Raw genomic sequence first — 21822 nt, 5'->3', positions numbered from 1 at the left:
CACAGCTGCGGTTGAAATATTAGGAACCGACTCCCTACTTCCTTTTGTAAACATCATTCAGGTAATTTGGATGGGTGCTCTATTTTATTGCAGAATTAAAAAAAAAAAAAATCTATTGCTGGTGAAGCTTGCCCTAGCTAGCCTAAATCCCAGCTGTTCCCAAAACCACCATGAGCTCCTAGAACTGGCCTAGGCTCTGTGAGGGGACTTAGGCTCCTCACAGCTGAGCAGTATTAGTTGTCTGGTTTGCTTGTACAGGCTCATGATTGATGCTAAGCCTCGGATTTACTTTATTCCCTTAAGCACACCACCCGTCTCTACAATTTATAAGTTCCTCTGTGTAAGTGATTCCCATATATAATTTAGTGAGTTCCCAACTGGCCTTATTTTCATTTTGTATCTTCATATATCTCTAGAGATTTGAGTTGAAAAGACAGTGCATAAAAAATTAGAGAATAAATTTCCCTCCACTTTATATTTGTTTATAAAAACTGATCACGGAAGTTTTATTATATTTCAAGCCTTTTATTTCTCTTCATTATTTTGAGACAGCAATGCCTAGGAAGCTAACTCTTGCTTGCCTCTATAATTTATCTTCATAAAAGTAAACTGAAAAACAACTTAGGGGGAAGAGAAGATAGTCTGGGAATTTAAACAACTTTAAATAAGGCATTAGCACAAAGTTGCTTCCCGAGCATTCACAGGAGGGCAAGTGATAAGGTGCATTTCCTTCTCAGAAGAAATGTAATTGGCCGATAAGGGTTTCCATTAGCAATCTTGATGCGTATGGCTTTAATCTTGCAGAAATCACTTACCTTTGATTGCTCTGGAAATCCAATCAGGATAACAATAAGATGGTCTGCAATATGGGAACCCGCATCCAGAGGTATGGGTAGGCAGGGAGAGGAGGCATTGGGACACACCGCATTATGGGTAAGGGCACCCAGAAGCAGCCAGGACAAGAGCCGGATGTGGGAGACACACTCGATGAATTCTTTCGGTCTATTAGGGAGGAAGGAAGTGTTAGAGTTGTCTTGGGCTTTCTGTTTCATTGGCTGCTCAACAAACACTGATGGAGGGGTGTAAAAGTATGGCCTTGTAGGCAATTACATAAAATAAAACACCAAAGCAACAAAGTGCCAATGAAGTGATAAATGTTTTTTTCTTGTTTCCCACTCTAATCCTGGAGCTCAGCTTCTCGAGCAAAGAGCAGGCTTCGGTGACACAGGATTAAATATCATTCTTCCATAAATCTGGCTGCCTTTCTGATTAGTTTCTCTTTCTAAATTCTTTCCTTTCTTCTCAATAGAGAGTTCTCGATATATCCACCAGAAGGGGAGGAATAGAAGAGGAGCTAAAACACACAGCCACCCATTTTCCTGTTCTCCCCCTCCTCCAGCCTCCTCCCCCTCCCTCCCCCTCCCCCTCCCTCCATCACATCGTCAAACCTCTCCTCTAGCACGGAAGCTGCTCATGCAGGATGGCAGGCCAAGCCTGCTCTGAGTTCTCAAATGAACTAGTCCATGGGCACCTCTCTCTTCTCAGCCTCCCTTCGGGCAGGGTCGGGTGCTCACACTTCCTTTCACTCTATTTCATCTCTGCTGTAGATTCTGTTCCAGCTACAATCTAAGGTCATTGAAGGCAGAGGCAATGTAAGCACTAAAATAAATACCTATCAATGTACTTAACTAGTGGAAATTATGAGTTGAAGTGGTAGTTCTAAGCTCCAAGTTTTCAACACCCATCAAAAGGACTGAGGCTTTTGTACAAGCACAAGTTTTACTGGCAGCATGTCAATGTGCTCAGTGCAACCGAATGGACTGTAGTCCTCCAGGCTCCCCTGTCGTGGAATTTCCCGGGCAAGAATACTGGAGCAGGTTGCCATTTCTTTTCTCTAGGCGATCTTCTCGATCCAGGGGTCTAACATGAGTCTCCTGTGTCTCCCGCACTGGCAGGTAGATTGTTCACCACTGAGCCACCTGGGAAGCCCATATGTCATGAAGTACTTGTATTCAAAAAATGCTGTTGGGTCGTCAAATAAGTATGGAAATTGGTTTCAAATCCCATCTTTCCAACCAATCATATTTATTCTCTAGATCTTCAGTGCATTCAGCAGCTCTTACTGAGCCCCAGGAAGCTCAGGGGGTGTTTCCTGCCTCGTTGCCAGAATAATAAGGGTCTTACCCTTGCTGCATTGCAGAAGGGGGATGATAGAGCCAAGGCAGATAGCGGATCACAGCTTTGTTGTCTCTGTGGTTGCCCCGGGAGATTTCCATGGCTGCAATCTGAGCCAGCCCAACTTTGAGATGTCCACCGAAGGTATCTTCATGCAGAGGCTGGGAACATGTCTTCATGTGGCTCTACAAAACCAAGTGGTGTTTTTGTGACTTTGGCAAAGTACCCGGGGACATTTCAGGACACTCTTCACAAAAGATCAGGTGTTGTATCCATATCTTCTATCATCACTCCCAAGCTACAACTGATTTGAACTTCTTTAGGGGTTTTGTGACAAAGAGGGAAAAAATTCTTATCATGGCCTAAACAACCTGAGACAGTCTAGACACTACAGACCTCTGCACCTTATCCCTTCATCCTTGTGGTCCAGCTTCACTGGCTCTCCATGCTTCCCCCCACCATCGCTGGCCTTCACTCATGCTCTTTTCTCTGCCTGAAATATTGTTTCTGCCTCTCTTTACCTAGTTAACCTTATTCATTACTCAGATTTTAACTCTGATGTCACCTCCTCAAGGAAGCCTTCCTTGACCTCCTCTGTATGCGTGCATGCTCACTCGCTCAGTCATGTCTGACTCTTTGCAATCCCATGGACTCTATAGTCTGCCAGGCTCCTCTGTTCATGGGATTTTCCAGGCAAGAATCCTGGAGTGGATAGCCATTTCCTCCTCCAGGGGATCTTCCCAACCCAGGGACTGAACTCGCGTCTCCTGCATCTCGTGTATTGGCAGGCGGATTCTTTGCTACTGAGCCACTTGGGAAGCCTGACCTCCTCTGTGAGCCTTTCTAACTTCCCTGGCTAGGCCATTTCACCCTATTAGAAGCTCTCATGCCATTGTCTACCCCTTTTTCATAGCAATTGTGAAAGTCACAATTTCACTTTAGTTTGTATGAAATTCTCTTTAAAACTGGCCATCACTGTCAGACTATAAATTTCATCATCACATCCTTAAATGTCTAGAATGATGTCAGGCATGTTACCTAAGACATATTGGTGAATTTTTTCATTGCTCAGTGTGGCTTAGTGGAAAGAGCACTGAACTGGGAGATGAGACGTAAGTTCTAGACCCAGTTCTGTCCTAAACTCACATGACTTTAGATAAGCCACTTGCCACTTGACTTTTCTGATCTGTTTCCCTAATATATAAATTCAGAGAGTTGGATTAGGTCAGAAGTCCCCAACCATTTGGTCATCATGGTTCCTTCTTAATATTTTTCTCTGTATTTTCAAGGTGGCTATAAAGCTGTTTAGATAATATTTCCTCTTCAGACATCAAAACTGTCTCAGTGTGAGCAGCCAGGATTAGCAATCAGTAACCTGTGCATGACCAAACATTAGGGACGCTTACTCAGAAATGACTGGATTTGGATATCGTGAGAAATCGTCAATTTAAATTTTTATTTCAGTCTCCACCTATCCCTACACCCAAGAAACATTTGGATTATCTGAGCAGTCTGGAAACTGAGCTGGGTGCTGAAAGGACTGTAGTTTTAGCTGATAAACTTCTGGGACAACCAGCTCCTGTTTCTCAAAAAGCCACATTTAGTGCCAGACTGCAACCTGGCTGCTCATTGGCCCATGTTTGGATCTTCTTCTGCTCTTTTTCGTGGGTCTTCCTCAAATCTCTCAGACTATCAGTCTTTTAGCTGCCTAGTTGACTCACAGCAAGGACGTTGACTGGCATCAGCAATTCATTCCACCCTGCAAAGCAATCAATAACCTCAACAACCTCACTAAGATTTTGTCCCTATGCAAATTAAATGTTGCTTTGTCTTCAATTATTTTCTGGAAGGAGATAGCTTTGATACAGATAAAAACCATAAACAGCTTATGTTTGTATAATGTGTACACATTTCCTACAAACTAAAGTTTACAGAAGTCTTTTCGCATGCATTGCTGCTGCTGCTGCTGCTGCTGCTGTTAAGTCGCTTCAGTCGTGTGCGACTCTGTGCGACCCCATAGACGGCAGCCCTCCAGGCTCCTCTGTCCCTAGGATTCTCCAGGCAAGAACACATGCATTATTTCACACCAAATCGTGTAGTGGTCAACAAAGCTAGGTTTATTTAGGTGAATTCATTGGACTTCTTTTGCGAATGAGGAAACTAAGGCTCAAGGTAATTAAATGACACTGGGTGGTACAGTGAAAGGAGGCTGAATTGGAGGAGGTCCCCACAGTCTCAGGTCACCCCTGTTTCCATCAGTTATCAGAAGTGTGACCTTGAGCAAAAGATTGTACCACTCCAGGCCTCAGTGTCTACATTCATAAAATGGGAACATTTTACAATACGGGGCCTGGTAAGAATTGAATAAATGGGGCAAAAATAAAGGTATGCACAGAACTGACACCACTGTGGAAATCTCCTTTCCTTTCTCCATCCCCTCTTTGCAGAGGCAAACCTGGTGCTTCAGAGTTCCAGGACATGGGCTCATTCAACACTGCCATTGCTACCTCTCCAGGTAAGGATAAATTTCCATCTGGCTGCTTCAGTTCCCTGCGAATGCCTCCCCCTCTCACTCCCCTGAGAGATGAGGGGATGCAGCCCCCTTACCTTCAGCTTGGTCAGCGTGTGCATGTCTGCCATGAAGTCCAGCACGTCGCTGATGTACTGCCGCACGCACTCCATGGCCGCCGTTCCACACTGAAACACACAAGGACACCGCTGGGCGCGTGCCCCGAGTCACGCCAGCTCTGTAGTCCTGACCGCAGTGATTGCCTGACTCTGATTTCCTGCTGTTTTGCTTTCTGGATCTCTGACTCACTCTGTTACTCTCAGCCATAGTCTCTGGCTGCCCCCACTTTGGACAACAATTAAAAGATTTGTGGTGGAGAGCAAAGAAGTAGGGGTAGCCTATGGGAGACAGGGTTTATGTGCTTTTTTTCCCCACTGGGTGACTTAACTGATTTTTGTTTGTTTGTTAACTGGCTGATATATAAAGACAGCCTGTGCGAAGCCACTAATATCAGTCTCTACGACATGAGTCACCATAAAACAGCAGTAACACCTAATCACTCTAGGGAATCTCAAAGATACATGCAAAATATGTACCACTAAATTCTACCACCATAATCTTGGATATCTTTCTCTGTCAAAAGCAAAAAAGGACACAAACAAATATTGTGTCTGCTGAAAGACTCAAAAATTCTTATGTTCAAGCACTTACAACTTCTTATATATAGTAGGTACACTATTAAGTAGATGAATGTATTGTTAAATTCTTACTAGGGAAAATTAGGGAAAGAAACAAACTAGTCATCTTCCCCACTACTAGCAGCATGTTTGAGAAATCTTAAAGAAAAAAAAAAAAACACTGTTTCAGGTTATTAAATGGAATAAACCTGCTCTCAGGGCACATACTTGTGTTCCAGGTTATTAAATGGAATAAACCTGCTCTCTCAGGGCAAGGCAGTGAATTTAGGATTACACGCACAGAAAAGGAAAATGGACAGCCAGGCTGCTACATCAAAGCTGTACCAGAGAACCCATACATAAGACTGGATATAATGTGGATCAAAAGCAGGCCCTCTTTGAAGCCATCTGAATACCATGCTAAGGCCTTTCTTAGTCTCTTTAGGAAAATCTGAAACATTAGATACTTAACTAGCTCACCCAGTGGCTCTCATTTTCCCATATTCATGTAAATCTGCACAGCACTGAACTGTATCACCTTCTATCTCTTCTAGAATGTTACGCCTGTCAGTTCCTCTGACAGGATAACAAACAGTAAAATAAGGTCATTGGCAGCTCTGCCAGAGTGTTTTCCAAGCATTTCATACATTCTAAGGTTTTCTTCTTTTAATTTAAATCAAGTGAAGGAGTTATAAAAGGTTATTGTGCTCCTGCTTTGGCAATATTAATCCCTAAGTGCAAGAAAGGACTTCTCCCCCCGATTTATTCCATTTTCTCTGACCTTTCACATGTCATGCAAATAAGAGCATATACTCTGCTCCTGAATTTCCTGAAAGGGATTTGTTTCTTTCACAGGCAATATTTTATACCATTTCAACTAGGCAAATGTCACAGAAAATAATTACTTGGAGCATTATTCGATATTTGTCTTTTACCTTTGAATTTCAAAAATGTGAGAGGAAAGAATTTACTATTGCCAGTTACTTTTGCTCTAGAGTAACTACATCTAATAAAAGTCTTACAATACACTTTCTAGCCAAGATAACTTCAGTGAGCCAGTTATAAAATAAACCACATAAATTTTTTACTTTGCAAAACATAGGTATAATCTTACACATTATTTTAAAAATAAAAAAACATAGAGACAAGCTCAGCTTGTTTCAGAAGACCTACGTTTATTTCAATGGGAAAGCTGATGATAAATGAGTTGAAAACATACTCTGATCTCAAAAACATGAATTGAAATGATTCGTATCCAATTTTTCCTCAAAACTTGTATCTGATTTTAAAGTTACATTTCTTGAATTATAAAGATAACATGCGTTCAATGCAGAAATCTTGGAAAATATAAAGTAAGGAAAAGAAAAATGGCCATAATAGTTATATTTCTTGAATTATAAAGATAACCTGTGTTCAATGCAGAAAACTTGGAAAATATAAATTAAGAAAAGTCGCCATAATCCTAATTCCTGCCTCTGAATTTTGCCACTGTTATAATTCCTTCCAAATATTTTTAGTGCATATAACATACAAACATATAAAGTTTTCATAAGATTGACATTATTTTTTCTAATCTGCTTTTAAATTAAATCCATCATAAATGTTTTCCAATGAAATATTCTTAAATTTGATTTGGTCCACATGATAGTCCATCTTATAGATGGGCTGTTACTTTGTTTAGTTGTTAAGTCATGTCCAACTCTTCGGCAATCCCATGGACTGCAGCCCTCCAGACTCCTCTGTGGGATTTCCCAGGCAAGAATATTGAGGTGGGTTGTTATTTCCTTCTCCAGGGGATCTTCCCAATCCAGGGATTCAAACCCATGTCTCCTGAATTGCAGGCAGATTCTTTACTACTGAGCAAACAGGGAAGATGTATCTTATTTTATTTAAATAATATCCTAATGTTGCACATTAATTTTGTTTCTATGTTTTTGCTATTTTAAATGCTGCTTTATGTGCTTATAGATAATTCCATATTTATTTTCTCAAACATGTACCTAGAAATAGATTGTCACAGTGTTCTTCAGCAAGACTGACTACCACCAGGATCTTATAAGAATGCTTGTTTTACTTCATCATCAGTGAGTTTCATTGTTAGGAAAAATTTGTTGATATGCCAGATGGTTTTAATTTTTATATTTTAAATATTTTATATTTTACATTAATTTAGAGTTCACTGATTGCTAGCCATGGTAACCGATTTACTGTGAGTGGCTTATTGGTCATTGGAAAGGGTTCTATATGTAGATCAATAACTTGCTATTTTATTGTTTTGGAATATTTGACTTTTACTTGTTGATTTCAATAAACCTTTATATATTAGGGATATTATTTTTTAGCTACCACATAGGTATCAAATATTGAAGTTTAGACAGTTAAATGAGGAAACCAGTGACTACTGGGCAGAGACTGGCCAGCTACCCACAGAACCATTTTTTTCTTCCCTAGGATGCACTAGACCACATTTCCCGTCCTCCTTTGCAGTCAGGTGTGGCCATGTGACTGAGTTCTAGCCAATGAAACATGAGTAGGAAAAATGTGTACCACTTTTAGGCCTGATCCATGAAAACCTTCCATGCACTATAAGCTCTCCTCTTTCCCCAATCACCAGCTGATTACAGGGGCTGCACCTGACAGAAGAAACCCAACCTCTGTGCATTCATGTGAAAGTCCTCCTCCCCTTACTAACCAGGACACCCTTTTAAACTTCACACAAGCAAACAATAAACTTTTTTGAGCTAAGTTGCTAAGAACTGGGATTTTATCTCTGCTTAATGCAAGCATCTTGTATTGCCCAACTATTATCAAGAACCCTTAAAAAAAACCCAAGGTCTATTAATTCTACTACCAGAAATCTATTATAAAAAAGTCTAAAATATGAGCAAAGATTTAAGCACAAAGATATTTATTACACATTAGTTATAATTGTAGAATATTGAAAATAACTAAAATATCCAATAATATGTAGTGCTTATTAATAGTGCTTTTTAAACTTTTAGGTGTGTTTTATTTTTTTATTGAAAAATATTTGACATATACCTATGTATAAATTTAAGGTGTACAATATGTCAATTTGATTCACTTACATACAGTAATATGACTGCCCTTGTAGTGATAATTAGCACTGTATCACATTACTTAATTATCTTTTCCATTTGGTAGGAATAATTTTTAGTTTTTTAGCAAGTTTGATTATTATAATACAATCTTATAGTCTATATTCACTGTACTTGCATCATATCGCTAGGACTTATTTACTGCTCATTATAAGTTTGTGCCCTTAAACATGACAGTCCTGTCCCCTCACCTCCATTAATATTATTTTCAATAGTTAATGTTCACACAGCACTTACTTATGTTTCTCACCTTGTCAATGTGCTTTCCATGCATTATCTCATTCAATCCTCAACCTAGATCTTAGGCCCTGTGAAAGCCCATTCTACAGATAACGTAAATCAAAGAATCATGGATTAAATAATTTTCTTGATCACACGGCTAGTAAATGTCAGTTCTCAAACTCTGTTGCAAATCAAAACCCATATTATCAACTATTGTTATATGGTGCATTTGTATGAGATGATATCACTTTAGGGAAAATGCTTAAGACATATGAAGCTAAAGCTGTGTCTATATCGCACCTATGGTTTCAACTATGTTTAAATAAATACATGCAGAAAAAGAAGAAAGAACTAATATGTTAGCAGTAAAATTATCTCTGAGTTGAATGACTGTTATTTTTCCTCTCTCATAATATTTCTCCACATAAAAAAAGAATTGAAGTAACATTTAGTGTTTTATGGGCAAAACTAGTATACTTACAAATATAAATTAATAAAAACCTCTTGTGAACATGTACTATGAAGATATTCCTGCTCACTGATGAAGGAATTTATCCAAGAATATTACTCAAAATAAATGTGAAGAGGATCTTTGTATATATGCCATATACTATGTTATATACTATGTTATTCAGTACTAGCAAAGAACTAGAAAGTATTGGGTTGGCCAAAAAGTTTATTCAGGTTTTTCCATAACATCTTACGGAAAAACTCAAATGAACTTTTCAGCCAATCCAATATATAAATATCCAACAATTATGATACTGAAGTAGATCAAAACAAGGGAAATTTTCCTAAAACAATAGAGTTCTTATTTTAGGGCAGAAGATTATGTGACCCTTTATCTTATTAAAATTTTTTTGTTGAAAATTTAAATGACTTTTTTCCACTAACAATTTAAATCTCTGCAGTTTCTCAGTTTGTTGAAATAACCTTGCTTTAATAAGTTATTGCGGTTTCTGATATCCAGTTCCATTTATGAGAATCTTAACATATTTCACCAAATAGTTCACTAGTTAATGATAACAGAAGTTTTTAAAATTTTCAGAGGAAATATTATAAAGGAAAACAAGGTATTACAATGCTTATTTCTTTCCGGCAGTAGTTAAATCAAATTGGCTAACAGGAGCGAGTATAAGAAAATTGACTTGGGAAAAACTGAACTTTAATTAAATCTATTTTGTATGTCTGATCATTTCTTTCCTTAACTGGATGCTTCAATTTTATTCCTGTTTCTTAGAATTAAAAGTTTCCAGGGGCAGAGATTAATTTAAATTTTCACCAGTGCTCTTTTAGACAAGATGCTAATATGTTTTCAATTTTTACAGTGTTTGTTCCATCAAAAGTGAACCAGGACACAGGCCAAAAATGCTTCTTTGCCAAATTAGGAAATGAGAAGAAATAGAAAATGTAGATAATTAATTCATTCAGGACTTACTCCAGGTACAGAGGCGATCATCTGCTTGCTCAGGATTGTGGACTCAGCTAGTTTGGTTCCAGCATCTGCACAAATAAACTAATAAGAAATTGAAAGGATAATTATTTTTAAGAGCACTTGGACAGTAACAGTAATTTGTAATTTTATTAACGTGGCTTAGATTCACTAGTTTTTACTTTAGTGACAATTTGCTCTGGATATATGGGACTTGCTAGTCATGAAAGTTCACTCCTACCAGAAATTCAGAATCACAGTCCTGGGATTAACACAGAGATTCTCATTTTACCCAGACAGTTGTGTAACACTGACATGGTACACATTCAGTCAAGGAAGGAAGGAAAGATATCAACATAGTCAGATTTACCCTGAAGTCATGTTATTTATTCTTTGGCACTTTTTGACAGTTTTTGAACTTTGGATTTTCCAGACTTCTATCATTATGTCATATCACATATCATAAAACAGAAAAACAATCAACCTCAGAGTGAATATTATACCTGTTTACTGCCCTCCGAGATCCCTCAGTATCCGGTCTTTCTCGTCCCACTTCCTTCACACCTGCCCTCTGTGCTGATAATGACCACTGACTTCTGCTCTGTCCCCCACATAAAATTTTCACACATTCCCACCGCCACAGTCATCACCTCAGGTTGCAATGATCTACACGTCTATTTTTCAACCGGTTACAAGCTCTTTGAGACCACAGACTGGATGCACTTCACCTCCAGCATTAGCTTCCTGACGGACACCTCAGAGGGGTTCAGCAATCAATAAATTAATTTTTTAAAAATAGAGTTTGTGAAATGAAATGGTTAATCAGGGATGACTCAAGTTCATGGCGAGGATGGATTTGCCAAATTACGATTTAATATACTTCATTACAGATTTTTACAAGTGCTTCCCCAGTGAATGCAATCCCCAGCTATTTATTAACGATTTTGTTGTTGTTCCAGCTGCTCAGTTGTGTCCGACTCTGCGACCTCATGGACTGCAGCACACCAGGTTTCCCTGTCCTTCACCATCTCCCAGAGTTTGTTAAAACTCATGTCCATTGAGTCAGTGGTGCCATTCAAACATCTCATCCTCTGTCGAGAAAAGAGGTGGTGGGAGGAATTTGGAGACTGGGATTGACACATATACACTATTCATATTATGTATAAAACAGATAATTATTGAGAATCTATGTATAGCACAGTGAACTCTTCTTAATGTACTGTGGTGACCTGAATGGAAAGGAAGTCCAAAAGGGAGGGGATATATGTGTACATATGTCTGACTCATTTTGATATACAGTAGAAACTAATATGACATTGTAAGGCAACTAGACTCCAGTAAAAATTAATTTTAAAATATTTGAGGCCAAATTCAAATATCTGATCTGTGAGAGCTAATAGCTAACTGTAGAAGTCAGGATTAATAAAAAAAAGAATTCTAAAATTACAGAGGTTGTCTCAGAGAGTCTGGGGTATTAAAAGGCATAAAAGTTTATAAGCCTTGAAAATCATCTATTATTTTTTATCAATGCCTTTTCATCCAGTGTAATTTACATAAGATGTACAACTAAAATCTTAATAAACTTTCCGTCTTCATTTTATATAGCTGCCAACTGAAAAACCCCATTATGATTTTAGAGAGTGGTTCAAAATATAAAGATATAACTTAAATCAGAGGGGAAAAGGATGATGGCTATAGAAGGAAGAATTCTATCCTTTAAGACAAATATGCCATTGAAAAACGCACTCCCGAATGAATACAAAAGAATACAAAAAACCCCACAATACCCATTAAGTGTAATTACTAAAAGCATTATCAAAATGATCCTCAAAATAGTATCTCCACCTCTCACCCCAGAGAGTGATCAGATTACTACTAACTCAACTAATACTAATAACCCCACGTAAGTAGTAACTGGGAATTAAAAACAACAGCCGTACCTCTGCTGTTCCTTTGTCCTCCAGCCCACAACTAGGCTATCTTTAAAAGAAAACCTTTGGGACCCCCACGGTGGCCCAGTGGCTAAGATGCTGCGCTCCCAATGCAGGGGGCCTGGGTTCAATCCCTGGTCCAGGAACTAGATCCCACATGCTGCAATTAAAATATCCCTCAAGCAGCCAAATAAATAATAATAAAAAATTAAAAAAAAAATAAATAAAAGAAAACCTTTCACCCACATGATTTCTCACAGCTTGAATATGCAGGTATGCCCCACATTGTGGGAGTGTTCCATGCACTTCAGCAGAATATCTACTCTTGACACATAAGAACTGAGGAAATTATTTTCAATTTGAGCTTATATAGATTTTATGGTGGCTTTCAATGAGTTACTCTATTATGAAAACTCAGATCCATCTTGAGAACAATAATAACATCCTATTCCATGTAAAATTTCTATGGCACACCATCAGAAGAGAGAATGTTCTAAGTGAAAGCAAAAAACATCAACAGATCTGAATTAAAACAAGACAGGGCATCTGTGCAAAGCGTAAAAGGAGAGCACTGCCCTGATGTTCAACAACAGAAGATTGTTTGGAGAATTCTTTCCTGTCTCCATGATTCTTTTGCTTTTCAAAAAAGTATCCACTTGAATATTTAGGATAAAGTGACAGTTGCTCAGTTGTGTGACCCCGTGGACTGTAGCCTGCCAGGCTCCTCTGTCCATGGAATTCTCCAGAAAATTCTATTGGAGTGGGTAGCCATTCCCTTCTGCAGATCTTCCCAATCCAGGGATCCAACTCTGTGACCCTTTGGACCATAGTCCATGGGATTTTCCTGGCAAGAATAGTGGAGTGGGTTGCCATTTCCTCCTCCAGGGGGGATCTTCCCAACCCAGAGATTCAACCTGGGTCTCCTGCGTCTCCTGCATGCAGGTGGCCCAGTGGTAAAGAATCCAGTTTCCCTGCTGAGAAAATGCCATGGACAGAGGAGCCTGGTGGGCTACGGCCCATGGGGCTGCTAAAACTCAGACACAACTGAAGCAACTGAATATGCACGATTTTATATGCAAGTTAAAACAAATAATGGAAGTGATGGCTAGGCACACATAATATAGCAGGCTGGGAGATTTCCCAAGGTCTCAGGCTTCTAGGAAGAAGTTCTAGAAATCGAAAGCGAGATTGGTACCTGTCTCTGCCTTGAAATGTTTAGAACTTAAATAACCTTGCATCCCTTGGGCAAGTGTTCCACCATCCTTTAAAGGGACACTCTTACTGCTGGAGTGTTTGGTAAATAACAAAAGTATGGTTTACCCATGAAAAGAATTATGAACAGCCCCCTCTCTGTGAACCCATCTATCTGCTAAATTATTAATCAGAGGAGAAGTAGAGGGACTATCACAGAGGCTCCCTGTGGGCTTCAAGAGTAAATGGTAAATTCAAGGTTTGACCAACTGAACCTTCTCACCAATGGGACACAGGCCACTCACGATGGATCACCAGTGGACTTTTTCTTTAAGACTTTATCATTTTTTTAATGAAAAATTTATATTGAAGTACAGTGGATTAGCAATCTTATGTTAGTTTCAGGCGTACAGCAAGGTGACTTTCTATCTATTCTTTTTCCAATTCTTTTCCTGTTTAGGTTACGACAGAATATTGAGTGGAGTTTCCTGTGTTATACAGTAGGTCCTCGTTGGTTATCTATTTTAAATTTGGCAGTGTGTACTTGTCAATCCTAAACTTCTAATGTATTCCTCCCCTTCCCCCTCCCCACCAGAGGACTTTTTCCTTCCAACTGTTACTTTCTATGCTTTTTCCAAGTTGCATTTTCAGTTAAACAAAGTCACCTCCAGTGCCCTGAGATGCTGGTCATGATATCCAAGAAGGAAAAGACTGTCTGCCCCAGACACATTTTCTGTCCATACCGTGAATCTGATCTTCCAGGTGCCAGGAACTGACATTGCCCATCAGAAAAGGGGAAAGCTTCTCTCTGACTCCATGCTAAAGTCTCTGGTTTAAGAGAAGCTACCAGAGAGCAATGGTAACCCACTCCAGTACTCTTGCCTGGAAAATCCCATGGACGGAGGAGCCTGGGGGAGCTGTAGTCCATGGGGTTGTGCAGAGTCGGACACGACTGAGTGACTCCACTTTCACTTTTCACTTTCACGCATTGGAGAAGGAAATGGCAACCCACTCCAGTGTTCTTGCCTGGAGAATCCCAGGGACAGGGGAGCCTGGTGGGCTGCCATCTATGGGGTCGCACAGAGTCGGACACAACTGACGCAACTTAGCAGCAGCAGCAGCAGCACCAGAAAACAGGCAGTCACCTCTGCTATCTACTTGAACATTTGTCAATGGCAAGAGAAAAAGGAACAGGGAAACCTTACAGAAAGGTGCACCATTTCCTGTAGAGAGACAAAAGATGCTTCTCCCTCATTCCATGAGTGGCCAGGAACCATTCTCCATGGCCAGTGGCCATTCTCCATGATTTAGCCAGGAACCACAGGGGAGAAAGGGAACTATTTCTGTTTTTTCTTGCTTAAGGTATGCCTCACTTTTAATTCTCTCAGTAATTAAAATGGGTTTCATTCTGAGAGTTTATATAACAAGGATACGTTACTTCAAAATGACATGGTGTTTAATACTTTTTGGTGGAGAAGGCTGAGATATTATTCACAAGGCTGTTTCTCATGGGTGTGATATCAAAACATCCCCCTAGACATCTCTCTGATCTAAATAATTTTACAATTTTACTTTTGAAATTTAACATAATTACTCAATGACAAATATGTATTTGTTTTTAAAGAGGAAAATGTACACATTTGAATGGCATGAGAGAATCCAAAATACACAGAAGAATTTACTTTTCTTGCCTTCTTTCATCCTAAAGATAATTTGTTTTTTGTTATTTACTCACCTAGCTGTGATGCAATAATCACGGTTTTCATGGTTTCCTTAAGTACTGAGCAATTTAAACTGCCAGTCTGCTTTTGTTATCTTGTGACAAGTGCTTATTATGGCCAGCTAACGTACTTCATAGAAAAGCCCAGTCCCAGCTGCAGTCACAGAGTGAGGTGCTAGCACCCGAGATCAGCCACACAGATCTGCGCTGCTTCGCACTGAAAGTGCTCAGGAGAGCAGCCTCTGCCGCCCACAGGATCTCACCATCAGGGCCTGGGAACCGAGGCTGCTTTAAGGGGGCAGTTCCCCAACCTCAACGTGATCAGAAGCAAGTAACTTCCAGACACTGTCACCCTGCTGGCCCTAAATCTTTCATGGGCTATTTCACTAAGCCTGGTTCACCTGCCCTCTCCTCCAAACCAGTGTTGATCCTATTAACCTTTATGGTCAGTTTGCATCCAAGTTGCTTGTACTCAAAAGTGGTGTTGCTGTTGATGAGGGAGTAGGCAGGACTTGCCAATGGCAACCCACTGGAAGAGACTCAGGCCTGTCTCTCCTTGGGGAAACACATATTTCCTGGTTGAGCACAGCTTCTGTCTCCTCTTGGGCTGTCCAACATCTTGGTACAATGGAGCCATTTCACTTCGACTATGTCATACCAGCGTCCACGGCTGTCACTTTCCAGCCATCACTCTTCTCTGAAAGCATCATAGTGCCTAGGAAAGCTCTTTAAAGACCCTTCTTCACTGAAAGAACACCCATTTTTTAATTAAATTTCAAAACTTTGAGAAAAAAATCACTTTTTGTCCCAAGGATTAGTAGAATGAGGTGGGGGGTATGTGTGGTGGGGGGAGGGACCAGTTAGTGGATATTAAATGGTTAATGACAAGGGTGTTCCTCCTCTTCTCCCAGGTAAACCCCCAAGCTTCTGCACATCCTTCAAAGACGCACAGGCCCTTTCCTACACCACTTCCTTACTCAGTACACACAACTGCTACTGTACCCATTGCACTACGTTGAGAGTTTTTATTTAGATGTCAACTTCACCTATCAGACAGGAAACTCTCAGAGGAGGCCATGACTTATTCATCTCTGTTTTTCCAGCCCCTGGGCCAGATCAGGGCTCATAACGGCTTAATGAGCCTTCCTCCACCTCCCACTCTGAGCTGGCCACTCCCTCCTCTGCAGTAGGTCGTACACTGTACAGACTTTTCAGTGTATTGGTTAGCATATCACCTGGATAGTGCCTTTCCATCTCTATATCCCCGGAACCTAGCCCAAGACAGATGTTCAATAAGCATTTGTAATGGGAAATAATGCTGAATAATCAAATACGGCCAGATGATGGAAGACCTTGATGATTCAGGTACTTCAGGGTCACTGGAGGTTTTCAATGCACAGAGTGATCTGATAAAAAGCAGAGCTTTAGCAAAATTCCTCTAGGCAGCCATAGGTTAGAAGACTAGATTGACATAGAGAGAAATGAAGACCGTGCAAAAAGCTAAGTGCCATTATGGTAATCCAGGCAGGGGATGGACAAAGCCTAACTAGGCTGGGCTCTATTCTGGTTAGACCCTGTTGTCATTGTTGTTCAGTTGCTAAGTCATGTTGAACTCTTTGTGACCCCATGGACTGCAGCAGGTCAGCCTTCCCTGTCCTTCACTGTCTCCCAGAGTTTGCTCAAACTCATGTCCATTATGTTGGTGATGCCATCCAACCATCTCATCCTCTGTCTCCCTTTTCTCCTGGCTTCAATCTTTCCCAGCATCAAGGTCTTTTCCAATGAGTCAGTGATTAGCATCAGGTGGCCAAAGTTATTGGAGATTTAGCTTCAGCATCACTCCTTCCAATGAATATTCAGGGTTGATTTCCTCTAGGATTGACTGGTTTGATCTCCTTGCTGTCCAAGGGACTCTCAAGAGTCTTCTCCAGCACCACAATTTGAAAGCATTAATTCTTCAGTGCTCAGCTTTCTTTATGGTCCAACTCACATCCATACGTGACTACTGGATTATTAATTGCTGATTAGACCCTGTGGTCAAATGTTTATGCTATTTATGCCAGCTGGGTGATCTTGTGTGATCTCTGAGCCTCAGTCTCCTCATCTGTGATATAAAACCAATTCCTCACATGGTTATAAGGATTAAGTGGGGGGGGGTGGGGTGTATATAAAGCCCCAGCATATTGTCTGGCACGTAATAGATGCTCCATTAATATTCCCTTTTCTTTCATCTTTCTAAATTGCACCCAAGGTACCTAAGATTCAGGGAAATCTGTCCAGTTCCTTGATAGCAAGCTCCTATTTTCCTTCAGTCATTTAACTTCAACCTTGTAGGTTCAGACTCAGGGGCTGGTGACAATGCCCAGCAGCGAGAACTGAAACAGCTCTAACACAATTCCTGGGGACTTTGCACAAAGGCAGTCTGAATGTGACCCTGACCCCAGCTGTAGCTCATGATAAAGACCTTAACTAGCCTGAACCTTTGGGGTAAAAGACAGGGTCTCAGGTTACCTGGGGCAGATCATGGACTGGCACCCTTGGCCTGGGGAGCCTTTTTCTCAATCCCATCCTTATGTGCTTATTCCTAAATTTATACCATCTTTCTGCTGAAGCCTCTCTTTATTGCTTATAGATAGTCAGCTCTCTCTGGTTTTGAACTCCAACCCGAGGCAAAGAGTTTTGTCTGTACCCACCAGTCCTTTGTGACCCACTTCAACTGCCAAATGCCACTTTCTTCATGAACTCTTCCTCAATTTCATACAAAGCAAGACAGGATGCCTCCTGCTCTCAACTTCTCCTAGGACTTTATCTACCTACCTCTCTTTCTCACTCATGGCACTAATCATAGTCTTACCTAAGATATTGAGCTTAGGATGCCAAAGATGAGAGCTGGAGCCCCTCAACCAAAAGCACTCATCTTTGCAAGTTCTCTCAAGCCTGCCTGGTATGTGTTCAAGCTCCCCCCACAACCTGCCTCAGTGTTCCTATGGGTGTTGGTTTTTCACACCCACCTCCCTCCCTGGTTGGACTCAGTCTGTCCTGCCATTTGCCCACATCTTGCTGGGCCCACCCTCACTTTCCCTTCTGCTTCACAGAGATTTGGCGACCCACCCATACTCATATTACAGTGCAATCAGATCTTAGCCTCTTCTCCCATTTTTGGCTTCATTAGACCCACCTCAACTCGAGTAGCCATTAATGGTCTATCCCTCCAACCTCCTGGACTATAAATTTCTCGAGGACAGATTATTGTTTCATTCTTCTTATGTCTCTCACAGAACTAGTTCCACAGTAGGAACAAAATAAATACCCTTTTTTGGGGTCTTTTGTTAGCCAGTGGAAGTGCCAAGTGCATAGTAACAGATCATGGCTCATATAAGATATTTCCCATTTCTGGGCAGAGACATTTAATTTATGCATATACCTCATACCTTCCTTAAATTTTCTAAATGTTGAATGAATTTCATGCAAAGTATTATAAATGAGGCATAAGCCTACCTGGACAAGCAGAAGGAGGTTTGTATCTGGTAAAGGAGATTTGAGCTTCAGGGCCTGCAGGAGTTCTAGAACAACACTACGAGACAAGTAGAATTTATCCCGCTCCTAAATAAAACAAAAAAGAAGGTAAGTGACTTCTGAAAATTCAATTAGAAGAGATCTATATATCAAAAGAGCTTCCAAAAGATTCACAGATCAGAAATAAAAAACACTGCTTAAAAATGCATAATGAACTGTCCTGAAGAAATAAACTCAAAATGAAAAAGGGCATTTTTGTATTTGTAATGAGTTTAGTGAAGCACTGAGAACACATAATTTAATGGATAAGAAAAAGATTGGCTATCTCTTAAGTACTGAAACTATAGGATTTGATTCTTAGAGGATATGTCCAAGAATGTAGAAACTAAAAAATCTAGAAGAATTTTTTCAATAGAAAATAATTTAGAAACATTTAACACTGTTGAAAAGGTCTCATATCCTCTCTAAAGAAACTTACTTTTTAAGTGGACCATTTCAAGAACACAGAAAAATAGATGGAATATATCTTGTACCTATTATCCATCTTTTAACATTTTTCATCATAAGTCAAGCATCACAGAAATAGTTGAAGCTACTACCTACACAGGTCTCTCTTTTCTTTCTCCCTCCTTGAAATAGCCACTATTTTGTATCTGGTGCTTATTAATTCTTGTATATTTTAACACCTTTACTACATATGTATGCCACCATTGTAATGTTTAATATTATTTTCGCATGTTTTTTAATTTCCTACAGTGTGTATCTTTCTGAAACTTACAATTTTTCTACCACATTACATTTTTTAAATTAGTCCCTATTGATACACATAATTCTCATTCTTTTAACTAAATAGCTTAATGATATTTTATTGTATGAACACACCAAAATTCATTGATCTGTCCTCAATAACAGAATGACAGAATATTTTCAGTTCTGTAAGCCTTTAGAAATTGTCAAATATAGCACACATGTGGAAAAGTACATGACATATAAGCTAACAGATGGATTAGTACAGATTGAACACAAATGAAATCATCACTCAGGTCAACAGCATATCACAAGCACCTTAAAAGTGTTCTTTCCTGATCGTCACCAACTTCCTGGAGACCCTGTGGGTCTGAATCCACTGTCTTTTCTTTCTACTCATTCTCATTTATGGTGTCTTGCCCCCTCATTTGTCTGGTTACCTTTTCATGTTGCATGCTTTATTTTAAAATTATTTTTAGAAATAATTTGAGGCCTCGAATGCTATCTTCCTCCAAAAAGCGTTCTGTTTCTTTTTCACCAGGTACTGAGGCTCTCAGGGTCCAGGGTATTACCTTAATACACATAACAACCCTTGAAATAGCTTATCTTGGGCCACTAAAGGTCTTGACGTGGATCTATGTCCACGTGAGGACGAGCTTACTTCTAGATTATCTTTATTTTGTGGTCCTAATGAAGAGGTAAGGGCAGTGCAGAATCAGACGGAGTCCCCAGTCTTGGAAGTTCCTAGATTCCGACTTTTTTCTCCTTGCCTCCTGGATCTTTCAGAATTGTCACATCCTTCAGACAGGCGAACACTCCCAGGGCAAAAAGGGTCTTCAGTGCCAGGCTCACATCTCTGCATTTCTGTGTTCTCTCAGACCTTAGCTTAGTGATTCCTCTATGTCTGGCTAGTATTTTGATGATTTTTCAAGGTACCATTTCACACCAGTCAGAATGGCTGTGATCCAAAAGTCTACAACCAATAAATGCTGGAGAGGGTGTGGAGAAAAGGAAACCCTCTCACACTGTTGGTGGGAATGCAAACTAGTACAGCCACTATGGAGAACAGTGTGGAGATTCCTTAAAAAACTGGAAATAGAACTGCCTTATGACCCAGAAATCCCACTGCTGGGCATACACACCAAGGAAACCAGAATTGAAAGAGACACGTGTACCCCAATGTTCATCGCAGCACTGTTTATAATAGCCAGGACATGGAAGCAACCTAGATGTCCATCAGCAGACGAATGGATAAGAAAGCTGTGGTACGTATACACAATGGAGTATTACTCAGCCATTAAAAAGAATACATTTGAATCAGTTCTAATGAGGTGGATGAAACTGGAGCTGATTATACAGAGTGAAGTAAGCCAGAAAAAAAAAAAACACCAATACAGTATATTAACACATATATATGGAATTTAGAAAGATGCAACAATAACCCTGTATGCGAGACAGCAAAGAGACACAGGTGTATAGAATAGACTTTTGGACTCTGTGGGAGAGGGAGAGGGTGGGATGATTTGGGAGAACGGCATTGAAACATGTATAATATCATGTAAGAAATGAATCACCAGTCTAGGTTCAATGCAGGATACAGGATGTTTGGGGCTGGTGCACTGGAATGACCCAGAGAGATGGTATGGGGAAGGAGGTGGGAAGGGGGTTCAGGATTGGGAACTCATGTACACCCGTGGCGGATTCATGTTGATGTATGGCAAAACCAATACAGTATTGTAAAGTAAAATAAAGTAAAATTTTTTTAAAAAAATAAAAGTTTTCAGAAAATATTTTAAAGAAACTTTTAAAATTAAGTAGGAGGATAGATTCAAACTATCTAGTCCCTCATGGACAGGAGGGAAAGCCAAGGATTTTTATTGGAATTACACTAAACTTATAGGTTATTTTGTGAGAATTAGTTGTCTTTCTTATGCTGGGTCCTCATTCACGAACTTGAGATCTGTTTCCATTTATCTAGTGCTAATAAAATGTTCTGGTTACCTGTACATTGTATATTTTAGTTAGATTTAATTTTTGTTGCCACAACAAATTATATTTTAAAGTATATCTTATAATCATTTGTATTGATAGCTGAATATTAAAGGTAGATAATTTCTGAGTATTCATTTGTATCCAGCATCCTTCCTGAACTGTCTTATAAAAGTTATAATAAAGTATCTATAGATAAGCTCTCTTCAGTTCATTTGTAATCACATCATCTATGAAAAGTTAGAGCTTTTTTTCTTCCTAATCCTTATACTTTGATTTACTCATCCTGTCTTACTGAAGGACCTCCAGTACCACAACAAAGAGAAGTCATGATAATGGTCATTCTTGTCTTACTTGTGATTTTAAAGGGACTGTTGTTGGCATTTCACCATAAGTATAATACTTCCTAGAGATTTCTGGCAGATACCCTTTATAAGTTAAGGAGGTTCCCTTCTGCTCCTAGTTTGACAAGATTTATCATAAATGTATTCTGAATTATATAGAATGCTTCTTTTCTATCTCCTTCTGCTGCTGCTAAGTCACTTCAGTCGTATCTGACTCTTTGCAATCCCATGGACTATAGCCCACCAGGCT

The 21822-nt window shown here is 39.7% G+C and overlaps 1 protein-coding gene across 3 annotated transcripts in view; it reads right to left on the bottom strand.

Annotated features, from left to right (window-relative positions):
* Nucleotides 1–21822, bottom strand: part of UNC79 (unc-79 homolog, NALCN channel complex subunit) — a 209032-nt gene that overhangs the window by 15817 nt on the left and 171393 nt on the right. For all 3 annotated transcript variants that reach the window (XM_068991237.1, XM_068991239.1, XM_068991238.1), the window contains 5 exons: nt 18475–18579; nt 10141–10218; nt 4783–4872; nt 2185–2360; nt 816–1002 (listed from right to left, as the gene is read on the bottom strand). In XM_068991237.1, the coding sequence (XP_068847338.1) occupies nt 816–1002; nt 2185–2360; nt 4783–4872; nt 10141–10218; nt 18475–18579 (636 nt within the window). The remainder of the gene's footprint in view (nt 1–815; nt 1003–2184; nt 2361–4782; nt 4873–10140; nt 10219–18474; nt 18580–21822) is intronic.

The sequence above is a fragment of the Capricornis sumatraensis genome, chromosome 19 (genome assembly GCF_032405125.1).
Source record: "Capricornis sumatraensis isolate serow.1 chromosome 19, serow.2, whole genome shotgun sequence".
Lineage (NCBI taxonomy): Eukaryota > Metazoa > Chordata > Mammalia > Artiodactyla > Bovidae > Capricornis > Capricornis sumatraensis.
Note: the sequence above shows the minus strand (reverse complement) of the source record. Positions and strands in the feature narration are given on the sequence as shown.